Below are 12,937 nucleotides of genomic sequence, written 5' to 3'. Positions count from 1 at the left end.
CCGGCTGGCAGGTTGTTGAATTTCAGACTTCTTCCTAGGGTTGCCGTGAGGATGACATGAGATGATCCCCAGGAGACAATCAGTGCAGTGCCTGGCATAGAGTAAGTGCTCAATTACTGTGGGCCGAGATTATTAATAAGACACATGGAAAGTGTCCTGTCACTAGAGAAGAGGGGCCAACAAAGCGCTGAGAGCTCAAAAGAGGAGAGAATTTCAGCGTGGGGAGGGGGGTGCATCGCAGAGAGGACGAGGAGTAGAGGGGATTCTGAGAGGAGGGCTGGGTGAAGGGGAGGAGTATCCCCAACAGAATGCAGAGTGCCCGCAGACAGACCCCCACCCCAAGCGTGTGAGCCGGTCTGTGGTCTAGGCTGGGCGCATGGGACACCGGTCCGGAATAAGCCAGGATCCGTTTGTAGAAATGCCAGAATACTGGGCCACAGAGTTTGCACTTGATTTTGTAGACTGTGGGAAAATCTTGTTTTAGGGAGATTACTCTGAGCAGAATGGATTTATTGGGAAGAGGAGAAACAGGGGTTGGGGTGGGGGAGATGAGAGACAAACAGGCCAGTAGAGAGGCCGCCTGGGGGAAGTGGGGCCTTAATGAGGGCAGTAGAGCTACTGTCTCACTATTCAGCAACTCTCTGGGTTGCACTGAGAATGACGGCCAAGGCAACAGGCCCGGGGTTAGGGATGCCATGAGCAAACAGTAGAGAGCAGCTCTTTGCAAGGAGGTAGACTCGGCTTAAACCTGTCCAGTTTCAGAGGCATCCAGATGGGAAAGCCCACTGTGGCCCAGGAGTGAGAGGAGGCCAAGATCTGGAAGACTTCAAAAGAGTTGGGGGATCAGGTGAAGGAAGCAAGTTTACAAGGGAAGGTGACGATCCAATCCCACAGCAAGATTCACCTCTGGCTCATTTATTTAAACCAATGGAATTCCAGAGAGTCCAAATAACTCTGAGTCAGGATTGGTTCTGCATGATCAGTTTAGGCTTTGTGAAAATGAGTGTGTCAACCCCAAACAATTTCCCGTTGCTGTTACGTGTGTTTCTGTGTCACCACCTGTCTCCCCACAGATGGTGTACATTTGGGGACTGCAGAGTCATTTCACTATCGTCTTTAAAAAGCCAGATTTGGGAAGGTAAATCTGTTTCCCAAAACCAAATATAATTCTCCAGGCCATTGTTCCTTCCATCGATGCAGGTGATGGAAAGTGCGCGCACAGCGTGGTTGAGAGAGCTGTGGGTGAAGGGTGCCAAGGTAGCCCAACTCTGGAGGAATCTCTGAGGGTGGAGTGAGGCCAGGTGAAAGAGGCTGGCGTGGGAAAGAGTATTGTTACATAACCCGAGGGAGTTATGGATGGTGGGCAGATGGAGATGGGAGGCGAGGAATCTGGAGATGGTGAGAAGTGTGGATCAGCCTCCTCTGGGAGGGAGAGGGACAATGCATGGAAGACAGGTGAACCAAGAATCAAGAGTCCTTTACAAGGTAGGGGAGGAACCTTAGCCTCACAGCCTCTCCTGTATCTTTCTGTCATGGCTCTGCGGGTGTGAGCGGATGTGAGGTTGCCAGGTGTCCCAGAGAGTAGCATTCCACCAGGGTCCGCCTTCTCCATGGGACATGGGGACAGAGCTTCACCAAGCCCTGGGTTTACTGTGGTCACGCGCCATCTCAGAGAATTTTACAGACCTGGTCAACTCTAGCCTTCCCACCAGTGAGGAGTAGAAAGGATGTGTTTACCTGATTTCCCTCATCCACACCCCATTCCTGATTACCCTAGCGGGTGAAGAGAGAAATAAAAATTAGCTGTTTATCCCACTTTTAAATTCGTTTAATGAGAACTCATTTACCCTCTCCCAATTTATATTCGTAAATAACGCCGTAACCTTTCAGAGCTGATTATTACCCACGTCTTCCCAGATCTTTCTGCTAAAGAGGCTTTCCCTCCAAATGCTCCTGAGCCCTCTTGGAACCTGACAATTTGTCAGGCAGTCAGCAACATCTGGTGATCCCACCGGCTGCATTGCCCTGGTGCTTGGGGCTCTCCCCGCCAGGGAAGGGAAAACAATCAAGTCCCCTCTCTTTGGTGACTTCAGTTCCACTAATTTGCCTTGGAGACTTTTCACTTACCAATGACCCATCCCTGTGTCCCATTTCCCACCTGGGCATCCACCTTGGACTCACCGGTTCTCCACTCTCTCCTCCTGTCTCCAGGGGTCGCTGAACTAACTCCAAGCTGGTGTGCAGAGTGGCTGCGCAGTGGCCGCCCGAGAGCTGGAGTCACCATGGCGGCCGGAGTTGCAGCCTGGCTGCCTTTCGCACGGGCTGCGGCCATCGGATGGATGCCGGTGGCCAACTGCCCCATGCCCCTGGCCCCGGCCGACAAGAACAAGCGGCAGGATGAACTGATCGTCCTCAATGTGAGCGGGCGGAGGTTCCAGACCTGGCGGACCACGCTGGAGCGCTACCCGGACACGCTGCTGGGCAGCACGGAGAAGGAGTTCTTCTTCAACGAGGACACTAAGGAGTACTTTTTCGACCGGGACCCAGAAGTGTTCCGCTGCGTCCTCAACTTCTACCGCACGGGCAAGCTGCACTACCCGCGCTATGAGTGCATCTCCGCCTACGACGATGAGCTGGCTTTCTACGGCATCCTGCCCGAGATCATTGGAGACTGCTGTTACGAGGAGTACAAGGACCGCAAGAGGGAGAACGCTGAGCGGCTCATGGACGACAACGACTCGGAGAACAACCAGGAGTCCATGCCCTCGCTCAGCTTCCGGCAGACCATGTGGCGGGCCTTCGAGAACCCGCACACCAGCACGCTGGCCTTGGTCTTCTACTACGTGACTGGCTTCTTCATCGCCGTCTCGGTCATCACCAACGTGGTGGAGACGGTGCCCTGCGGCACGGTGCCCGGGAGCAAGGAGCTGCCTTGCGGCGAGCGCTACTCCGTGGCCTTCTTTTGCTTGGACACCGCCTGCGTCATGATCTTCACGGTGGAGTACCTCCTCCGGCTCTTCGCGGCGCCCAGCCGCTACCGCTTCATCCGCAGCGTGATGAGCATCATCGACGTTGTGGCCATCATGCCCTATTACATCGGCCTGGTCATGACCAACAATGAGGACGTGTCCGGCGCCTTTGTCACGCTCCGGGTCTTCCGCGTCTTCAGGATCTTCAAGTTCTCCCGCCACTCGCAGGGCTTGCGGATCCTGGGCTACACCCTGAAGAGCTGTGCCTCCGAGCTCGGCTTTCTCCTCTTCTCCCTCACCATGGCCATCATCATCTTTGCCACTGTGATGTTTTATGCTGAGAAGGGCTCCTCTGCCAGCAAGTTCACGAGCATCCCCGCCTCTTTTTGGTACACCATTGTCACCATGACCACACTGGGGTAAGTTTGTGCTGGTGGTATGGAGAAGGGCAGAGTTTGCATTGATGGTGATGCCTTGGATGCTATCAGGATTGGGCAGAGGAGGATAGAGTCGCTTCCCCCCAGTTGTAGGAGCAAGGGAAGTTGCTCATCAGAAGAGGAAAGCACATGAGTGATTTGTTTGGGGACGACAGATTGCTCCGAGTTTTCTTTTAGGGGTGGGGTGTGTGTTTTGTAAAACAGGGAAAATTGTCACCATTTCTTTTTTCAGCCATGCATTCTGTGTGTGTGTGTGGTGGGGGAGGGGGGAGTGGTGATTGCTGTCTTCTTATCTGCATCTGTGCTTGTAAGGGCTGCCGTGGGGAAGAAAACAAGGCAGTAGGAAGGAAGAAGGCTGTGAGAAGTTCAGTGAGTGTTGTAAGGGGATGCTTATTTCCATTAACTGAAGATACCTAGAACATGCTTTTTTGGATCCTTCCTGTATTTCTTCTCTGTAGTATATGTGCAGGCTGTTTCAGCTTTTGCCTTACTTTTCTTTTCTGCTGCCACAAATGCTCAAGGGTTCAGCAGCTTGGAGCAGACTTCCTCTGAGTGACTCTGAACTTGGGTTTTCTGCAAAGTGGGGCACCTGATTTGTTTTTTCTCGCTGAAGGAGCAGCAGGCTTGCTTTCTCAGCCTGGCTCTGTTGATTGAATGATTTGACCTACCTGAGCGATTGTGAGACGGTCTGAATAGATCATGTGGTCAGACACAGTAGCAGCAATATCAGGAGAGAGAGGGACAGGCGCTTGGCGAGGTCATGGGTGACTCTGTCTCTTCCATCTCCCAGAGGTCCCCTCTCTAGCTGAGGTCACCAAAATGTATTTATGGTGCTGGGATGCAAAGCTTTCCATCAGAGGAAGGGGGCTCAGGAAGGAGATTACAACCTCTACCCTAACGGAATTAGAGCCAACGAAGGCAGCTTTATGGAGATGTGGATTTCTTAGGGGTTGCTGCTTCTGCTGTTGGAAGTCACTGAGGCTAGTGCAAAAATCCCTTCTCAATTCATAAGCTGGGTCTATATTTACTTAGGCCAGGAAGCGTTACATTGCTGATGGTAAATTCATGAAGCTTTTTATTTGGTGTTTGACAATTCGGTTGGTGGCGTCCTAGCGATTTGATTTTTTTTTTCCTGGCTGAAACGCTGTGGCGCTGGTATCGGTTTTTCCATAGTGCTGCGTGTGCTTATTGGGAATGACTGAGCAGGTGACGGGACCTTTTAAAATGATTACATTTGTCATTCTGCCACATGGGAGAGAGTAGCAAGAGGGAGAGCAAGGGGTGTCATTGCCCATTTGGGAAGGCCACATGTGATGGGGGCGTTCCCTTGACCTCTTGTCTGCCTGACAGAGGCCACCCTGCCCCTTTCTCCCTCTCCAGTAACACGCAGCCTTCACATAGCTGCTTCCACCCAGAGTGGGCAAGAATGGTCATTTGACCTTGTCTATCTTGGCCCAGGGGGCAGATGTGGCTTCCTGGCACAGGGATAAAATGGGCCAGAGAGCTGGCCACGCGTCAGGAGGAGGCGTGTTTGCTGCGTTTGTGCTAACCTGGCCATCCCTTTGCTTCCCCGAAGGGGACCTCTCCTGTGGCCAGGACCGCCACGGGCATGCTTTGACGTGGCTCTGACTGTCCAGTGCCCTCAAGTGCCCCTCAGTGGGACTCATGACACCAGAGTGAGGCCTCACGAGTGCCATGGGGAGAAACTAGGGCAGACAGATGGGTGTCAGGGTTAAAATGGGACTGTTTCAGAGGAGATCAATGGACCGACCTGCCCATTACTTTTTATTAGTCGATTAACAGTGTATGTGTGTCTATCATGTGTCAGCCGTGTGCTGAGCACTTTGTATATGTTATCTCTTTAAAGCTTCACAACAGCCTTGCAAGGTAGGAGAAATTCTATCCAACTTTGAAGATGCAGCAGGCAAGTCTCAGAGAGGTTAAGTACATGTCTGTAGTCACACCGCTGCTAAGGGGCAGTGCTGCATTTCAAATACCAGTCTGGCTGTCTTCGGTGCCTTTTCTCTTTTCACTCCCCACTCCACTTGTTCCCAGACCATCAGGGCCCATAGGTAGAAATCAGACCTTCGGAGTTATTTTTTTTCCTATTATGGCCTCAGTGTGTCGTAGTCCATTCTAGTCAGATCTCTATTCAAGAAAGAAAGCATTAGTGCAGTGAACATTATAGGCACCATACCAGGCACACAGGGAATTTATTAATAAAACACTACATTCTGGCCAGTTTAAGTTCTGCCTTGGAAATTAATGGCTGCTTTCATAGACAGGTACAGAGTTTTACTGTCACTGGGGAGACCACTGACTTCCTTTCGCATTAACTCTGTAGAGCAAGGTCAGGTCCAGTGTTAGCAGGTGGACAGTCGTGGCCTCGCATTAACTTTTTGGAGATGGGGGAGGTGCGAAGCAAGAGGACTCTGCCAGAGAGTAAGGCAAAGGGGAAGGGCAGGATGCCCACGTGGGGAGAAGCAGGTTCCCTGCACTGCGGGCACTATGGGTCCTTCCCTTCCCCATGCATCAGGATGTCTGGCCTCAGGGAGGAGAAACTCATGGGCAAGAAAAGAAGCCTTTAATCGCGTCTTCCTTCACCTCAGTTAAGTAATGGGAAAGCAGACTTTTTCTTCCTCTCCACCCTGGCCAGTATCACCCAGTGGTGGATTGGGCCACTTTGACTTTGACCTTAGTTGCAGTTTGAACCATTACCAGGCTCACTGGCTACACAGAGCAGGTGGTTGGCAAAACACTTTTAAATGGGTGGGTCAATGTGATTGGGGCTCCTTTACCATTTACTGGTCTGAAACTGTTCTCAGTCTCCTTCCAGACCCTCCTGTCCGCTCTCCAGGGTGGTCGCAAGATTTGTGTTTGCCCCAGCCCTGGCTCCAGTAAGAGAGGAGGGCAGCCTTCAACTGGTGTCTGGTTCACCCCAGGGGATGCTCTGCAGCCTTGCTGGAGTCTTCCAGTCCGTATTAGAGGTCTTACCCACCCGACCCTGGAAACCTTTCCTTTCCTCTGGCTGGTTTCTGTCCTAAGCATATTCACTGGCTAGTTGTAGGCTTGTTCAACCATCCAAAAAGCCTGTCTTTTGCTTGCTCTTTGCCAGCATTTGAGCCCCAAGTGTCTGTTGCGATACCAAGGGCCAATGTTCTACCACTTTCCACGTTCTGTCTGGTTGCTTCCAATAACACCCAGCAGACTCTTAGTTCTTCCTGTCTCCAGATCCTCCCCACCCAAACCTTTCCTGACTTCCTGTTTCCAGTCTGGGGAGACTGTCTTGAGCTCTTTTGCAGGGCAGAGCTGTCTGCCTGGCCGAGGGCTGACGTGCCCAGTGAAGGAGTTTGCTCTTCCTTCCTGCTCTGGTTGCCACCTCTGCCTGCCTTCCCTGGACCCACTGATGAGTTACTCAGGTGTCCTCCACGGAGGGAGCTCCTGGTGCCAATTATTCCCATTTGTTTAATTCCTAAAAATATTTTAAGCATATAGAACAATAACAGCCCAGCTGCCACCAGAACTTGAGGGTGGCTTTTCTTTGCAGATTCCTGTGCTGATGGGAAGGACCCCTGTGCCTGACCTAGGGTTCCCTTGGGCCACCTTGACAGTTGAGCTCCCAAATTCACCATTAAAGGATTAATTTCCGTGCTCATAATTGATGCTATAAATAAAATAAATCCTCAATTATCTTAACAGAGGGAAGGGATAATGCAGAACTCCCAATATTCAATAAGACCAACACATCTACTTTTGGAATGTGCTAGATGCCATAGACTTTTTCAAAGCAGATTTGCCTTAGTTTTGTTTTGACTTTGCTTGGCGTCACCATTGGGCGGACTGCCTGAGTTGGGGGGTGATGCTCGTGTGGGGAAGAGGGCAGCAGGCGAGAGGGAAGCTTTGGGAGCAAGAATCCACGGCGTGTGCGATTGAGGGCCAGCTCCAGGCCTGGTGGGGATGAGGTGGCCTGGGATATCTTAGGGAGGGGGAACTGGGCTTGGGAAGGGCTCGGAGCAGTGTTGCTCCTGATGAGACTACCAGCTGCTACCCGGTTGGCCTGGTTATGTAATTGAGACCGGCAGCCTATCTGTCACCCCGTGCCCTGAGATGAGAGAGCTTTTGACAGTGTCCAAAAATCACTTTAATGAAAACAGAATCGATTTTTACTTCTTCCAAGCAAGAAGCAGCCTCCAGGTGATTTGCATTTCCCTTTAAAACAGAATCCTGGAAGGGGCCTGCCTGAGATTTCTGGAGACTGGAAGCCAGACTTGAGAGATCAATGCCGGCACTCCACAGAATGGGCTGCTTGATCAGGCTCCCCCAGGGGGGCCCATGGGAGGTGTGGTTTTGTTAACCCTTTAGTTTCCGAAATTCTGGCTGCATCGTCATCCACTGTCTCTGGGACCCACCAACCATCCTCCCGACTTCCATGTACCTTGGTATGGGACACTGGCCAACAGGGCCCACCTGGATGGTGGGGGGTCCCTGCCCTGTGGAATCTGATCATAATGCACTTACTGGAAACAAATGACCTCAGGGTCTTTCTTGGGTTTGACATCTCTTAACCAACAGTTCTCTGGTGCTGAAACTCCTAAGAGAGGGTAGAGACCTGTATCTCTACAGGGAATTGTTCCTTCACTCAGCATTTATTGAGTTCTTTCTATGGGCCAGGCAGCATGGTAGGCTCTGAGAATACATAGGTGCTCTGATTGCCTGTCAGCCCTGCGGAAGGTACAGACAAAATGAATTGAATGAGACTCAATTCTCTTCCTTTGAATCAAGAGTGGGTGAGAAGAGCAGTAGACCAAGGGTTATAAAAGAGGCCTTAACTCACACTCTTTCTATCAGTCCAGAGACTACCCCTCACTCTGCTCTGTGTCTGGCTAACTCCCATCATCCTTCCAAATAGCTCTGTAGCGTCTCCTCCAGGAAGCCTTCCCAGCCCTCCAGGAGCTATGTGCCCCTCCTCCTGCCTCCCGTGGCAGCTCCTGCATACCTGTCTTATCAATTGCCACATTTTATTGGCCTTGTTTATGTGTCTTTTCCCCAGGATATCAGCTCTTCAAGGGCAGCTGTCTATCCCAAAGATCATTGTATGATCTATGCCTAGCACAGGGACTGATGTATTAGGCCTCCATACATATCTGTTTGTACCCCAGCTTACCTGTCTTCAGTTTTCTCACTTGCTAACCATCTCCTGCCCATTGTGAAAACCAATGAAAATGCTGTCTAAATGTTTGCTATATTGTCAAATTAGACAGGATATTTGTGGGGAGGGTGGAGATGGAGAAGCCAAGCAGGGCATTCTCTAGTTCTGACATCAGCCTAAGCAGAGTTGGGGCTTTCTTGGAAGGGAAGTTTAAACCCTTGACCTTCACTATTTTTGGCTACTTGGCAAAACTACCCACTGCAGACTCTGGGGCCAGGAAGGAACAGAAAGGCAGCCATAGATAAGCCCCCCACCCGTGAGGTTTCCCTCCATTCAATGATGTACTCAGCAGATATCTGAGTAGCAATTAGACCCTGGGAATACTGCAGAGAAAACAGTCCCTGATCTTCAGGGGCTTACATTCTAGTGGAGGAAACCAGACAGTACATAGATAAATGAATAAATTAAAAATAAATAAATACATCCTATCAGACAGCAGTTCATGCTGCAGTGAAGAATGAAGTGTGATGTGATAAATTGGGGGTGCTGAGTGTGAGCACGTGGTGAGCAAGGGAAATGGGCCTTGAATCCAGATGGGCCTCTCAGATAAGATTATATCTGAGCAGAGACCTGAAGGAATGCGGGTTTCTTGGGGAAGAGCGTTCCCAGCAGAGGGAACAATGAATGGAAAGGCTGTCGGGCAGGAGGGGCCTTGGTGCACTCTTCTTGGACTAGCGAGAAGGTGCTAATGGTCAAGCCACGAGAGCAGGGGGCAGGTAACAGGGACGCAGCTTAGGCAAAGCCCTCGTGATCACCCGGATCACCACAAGGACTTGGCCCTTTGTCTTTTACTGAGCTGCTGGGAATAGGAAGCCATGGTGAAATTTGAGTAGACCTGACTCATGTTTTACAAGGCCCACTCCAGGTACTGGGTAGTGAATACACTGTAGAGGAGAAGCTCCCACAATGACCTGGGCAAGTGATGTTGACTGGGACTGAGGGTGGTGGCCAAGGAGATGAGAGAAGGGAGAGATTCTGCATATATTTGAAGGTAGAGGCATCATGAAACACGGGCTGGTCCCGCCCCCAGCCTGCCAGCTGAAAGCCTCACCAGCTTCCACAGCAGAGAACTGGCCTGAGAGACACAGTCTAATGACTTTCACTGTTGAAGAGGGCTCAAGGCCCTGACGGATGGCTCCCAGACTCCTGCCTGAAATGGACAAGCCCTAGAGCATCAGCTGAAGCACGGTCGTCTGAGAGCAGGGCTGGGCTGGGCTGGCCATCAGCGGGAGCGTCTGCACCTGACTGAGGTTGCCTTCCACCCAGGCGGCACTGACCCAGCACCTGCCAAGGGCTGGGCACAGTGCTCACCACCATGTGGGGACAGTCTCAGAACCGGAAACGGAGAGGCCAGTCTCCAAGTCAGCGGCTGCTGACACAGAAGGGCGGGCGGAGGGCTGCCGGGTTGCACAGGAGGGAGAGATGAAGTCCCACGGGTGGGACGGGAGCCTTTGGGGTTCTTCACACCAGGGGCACCACATGAGGTTGGTCATCCGATCTAGTAATTGAGGTTGCTGCAGTTTTCTGAAAGGGATGTCAGCACTGATGCCCAGTTCACAGCTCTCTTCTGGAATCTCTCAAAATCAATCTCTCTCTGTTTGGTTTTGTTTGAGTTTCTCTCTGTAAACACACCCGTAAACACAAACATGATTCTTCCTGAGGAGCAGCAATTATTCTGCCTGAAAGTAGTGTAAGTAAGAGGCAGCCCCGCCCTCCCTCTCCTCAAGGGAGGGGCAGAGCCCCTCCGGTAATTACACGGGGAATTTTTATTTCTCTCACCCAGGAGGGAGCTCCTGCCCCAGGCCACCTGGGGCTCTTGGCCACACATTGTCATGGCTCGGAACTTCTCTCTGGAGCTTCTTTGTGGAGTCCTCCCATCCGCATGTGGCCCTGAACACAACCAGTCCTCTCCAGGAAACTGACAGTCTATTCACATCTTAAGTGTTCATCCTCTGTGATAAGTCAGTTTTTCTTTCCTGGGAATTAGGACCCAGGCTTTTAGCAATCTCTTTTGGGAGGAGTATATAGTAGTGAATTCAAACCAGCTTTGAATGGGCACTTGTTTGTGACCAGGAGGAAGGAGTTACCAAGTGCTCCAAGTTCTTAGCCTGGAGGCTCAGTTATCATGGTCTCCAGGCCAGCGCTCCTGCCTCTGTCCAGAGTGCTTTTCTCAGGCCAGAAAGAAGGGCTGTTCTCCCTGCCCCACTGCTCGCCACCCAGCTCAATGCAAATGAGAGGTGGAATCGGGAGGGGGAGCGGGGAGGGAAGAGAACTCAGCCTTTGCTGACCACGGCTGCATAGAGGGAGATTGCATCTAGCCTGTGTAATCATATTCCGGGTGTCAGGACTCGAATGAGAGTCATTAAACTGAATCAGAAAAATCGTTTTAATATAAGTGCCACCTCACACACAAGCTAGTTGATGGAGAGATGGATGAGGCAGGGGACGCCTCCTTTGTAATGCGATGCTGTAAAATCCCATCACCTTCATTATTTCCCACCGAGCCAACGCATCATAATACCCATGAGCGGCAGTAACAGCTTGAATTTAATATACAGAAAGTCCAATCAAACAATAAATGGATGGAACTATATAAAGAAACCATTTTCTGGGAGGCTGGCTCCATTCTCTGGGATTCAGCTCCCTGACACATGAAATGTGCATCAATTTTCCCCAACTAATGCAGCTGCTGAATCACCACATGTGATATTTGTTTGCTTCAGAAGTGGAAGAGGGGAACTTTCCCCCCTGCATTATCTGGCTATCAGTGCAAAATTGCAGATCTCATTTTCTTTGATTTGCATCCAGTGGTTCCCGGTGGCACAGCAAGGCATCATCATGTTGCCAACAAGACTAGAAAGCACAGCCCTCTCTCCATCCCAGAACCTTATTCAGGGGGAGTAAGTCCCAGGAGGCACTTTGTCGTCAACTTTAAACAACATCTATCTCTGGACCCAGAGTGGGCTGTTAGGGGGCTGGGACATCTCTACTGTCACAGTCATCTGAGAGAAACTGGCCAAACCATGGGCCATGCTGACACACCCTGAGCGTCTGTGATGTTCTGATCATCCAGACTTGCCTTCGCGGTTGTATAGAGTGGATGTTTCCTTCTGGACTGTATTCCCCCCACCAGCCCAGTCCTCTATCTCCCCTTCCATCCCTCTTGCCCAGCCAGTTATTGAGAGACTAAAAGCAAATAGCAACCAGATCAACCAAACAAAATTAAAAAGGCAAATCGGCTCCTTAAAAAGTCTACAATACATGTCAAAGACTGATGGAAATCATATTTTTATGCTTCTGATGTGGGATTCTCTCCAAGGCTATTTTTCCGGTGGCCTGGATAATTGAGAGTTAACCATAATTATGGGCTTATAGCTGCTGAGAAGTATCATTAGGTTATTTTTACTTCTTCCTGGTCACGCATACTTAAACAGGAAAATAAAAAAAAAAAACTAGGAGAATTGAACTAAACTAAATGATATCAAAACCCGGGATGGCATAAATCTTGATTCAGTTCAATAAATATTATTGAGCACCTGGTATCTGTGAAGCACCCTATTGGGCATTGTTGGGGATACAGAAATAAATGGGACCTCGGCACCGTACCTAAGAAGTTTTATAGCAGGAGATTGGAGTACATATCTGAGCGACCAGGAGAGAAGGGGGCATGCACTGAAATGATCAAGAAGTGTTTGGCACAGAGGAAGAGCTTAATAAAAATTTGCTGATGAATGAATGATTAGTTTCACGGAAAGGAGAGATTCCAGTTGGATGGACCACAGTGGGCAGGATTTTGATATGTGGAAATGAGAATTCCAAGTAAACTGCAAAAAAATGGTGTCTGGGGAGCTTAACTAACATGCTGGTTTGTTAGCGTTTAGGGTGTATGAGGAGCATGGCTGGAGATAAACAGGAGCAGAAGGTTTGCGAGAGACACTGAGGGTCCAAACTATTAGGCTAAGGGATTTATTCGGTAGGCATTAGGGAGCTACTGAAGGTGTCCCCGGGACACACTGATTAGGAAGATTGATTCTGCAGCGGACTTCTGGATGAACATTGGAGGGGAGGCCTCGGACACAGTGCCGTCAGCCAGGAGACAGATCCAGGGATGAGGTAAAGAAGGTCTGACCTAGGACAATCACAGTGAAAAAGGAGAGAAAGATCTAGAACGCAAAGACATCCAGGAGAAGGCGAAGTCAAAACTAACTCTGTAACTCTAGGACAGGGTGATTAAAGATAACAGAGCTGGCAAACATTCAGGAGGAACAGGTGGACAGGAGGTCAAGGGGGAGGTAGAGACAAGGAACTTGGCTGTGGGTCTG

The 12,937-nt window shown here is 50.5% G+C and overlaps 1 protein-coding gene across 6 annotated transcripts in view; it reads left to right on the top strand.

Annotated features, from left to right (window-relative positions):
• The window catches only part of KCND3 (potassium voltage-gated channel subfamily D member 3), a 526,784-nt gene that overhangs the window by 332,652 nt on the left and 181,195 nt on the right, over positions 1 to 12,937 (top strand). For all 6 annotated transcript variants that reach the window (XM_074370165.1, XM_074370163.1, XM_074370164.1 and 3 more), the window contains one exon: positions 2,212 to 3,388. In XM_074370165.1, the coding sequence (XP_074226266.1) occupies positions 2,212 to 3,388 (1,177 nt within the window). The remainder of the gene's footprint in view (positions 1 to 2,211; positions 3,389 to 12,937) is intronic.

The sequence above is a fragment of the Camelus bactrianus genome, chromosome 9 (assembly GCF_048773025.1).
Source record: "Camelus bactrianus isolate YW-2024 breed Bactrian camel chromosome 9, ASM4877302v1, whole genome shotgun sequence".
Classification (NCBI taxonomy): Eukaryota; Metazoa; Chordata; class Mammalia; order Artiodactyla; family Camelidae; genus Camelus; species Camelus bactrianus.
The sequence above is the reverse complement of the archived record's forward strand: the minus strand, read 5'-3'. Positions and strand labels throughout refer to the sequence as shown.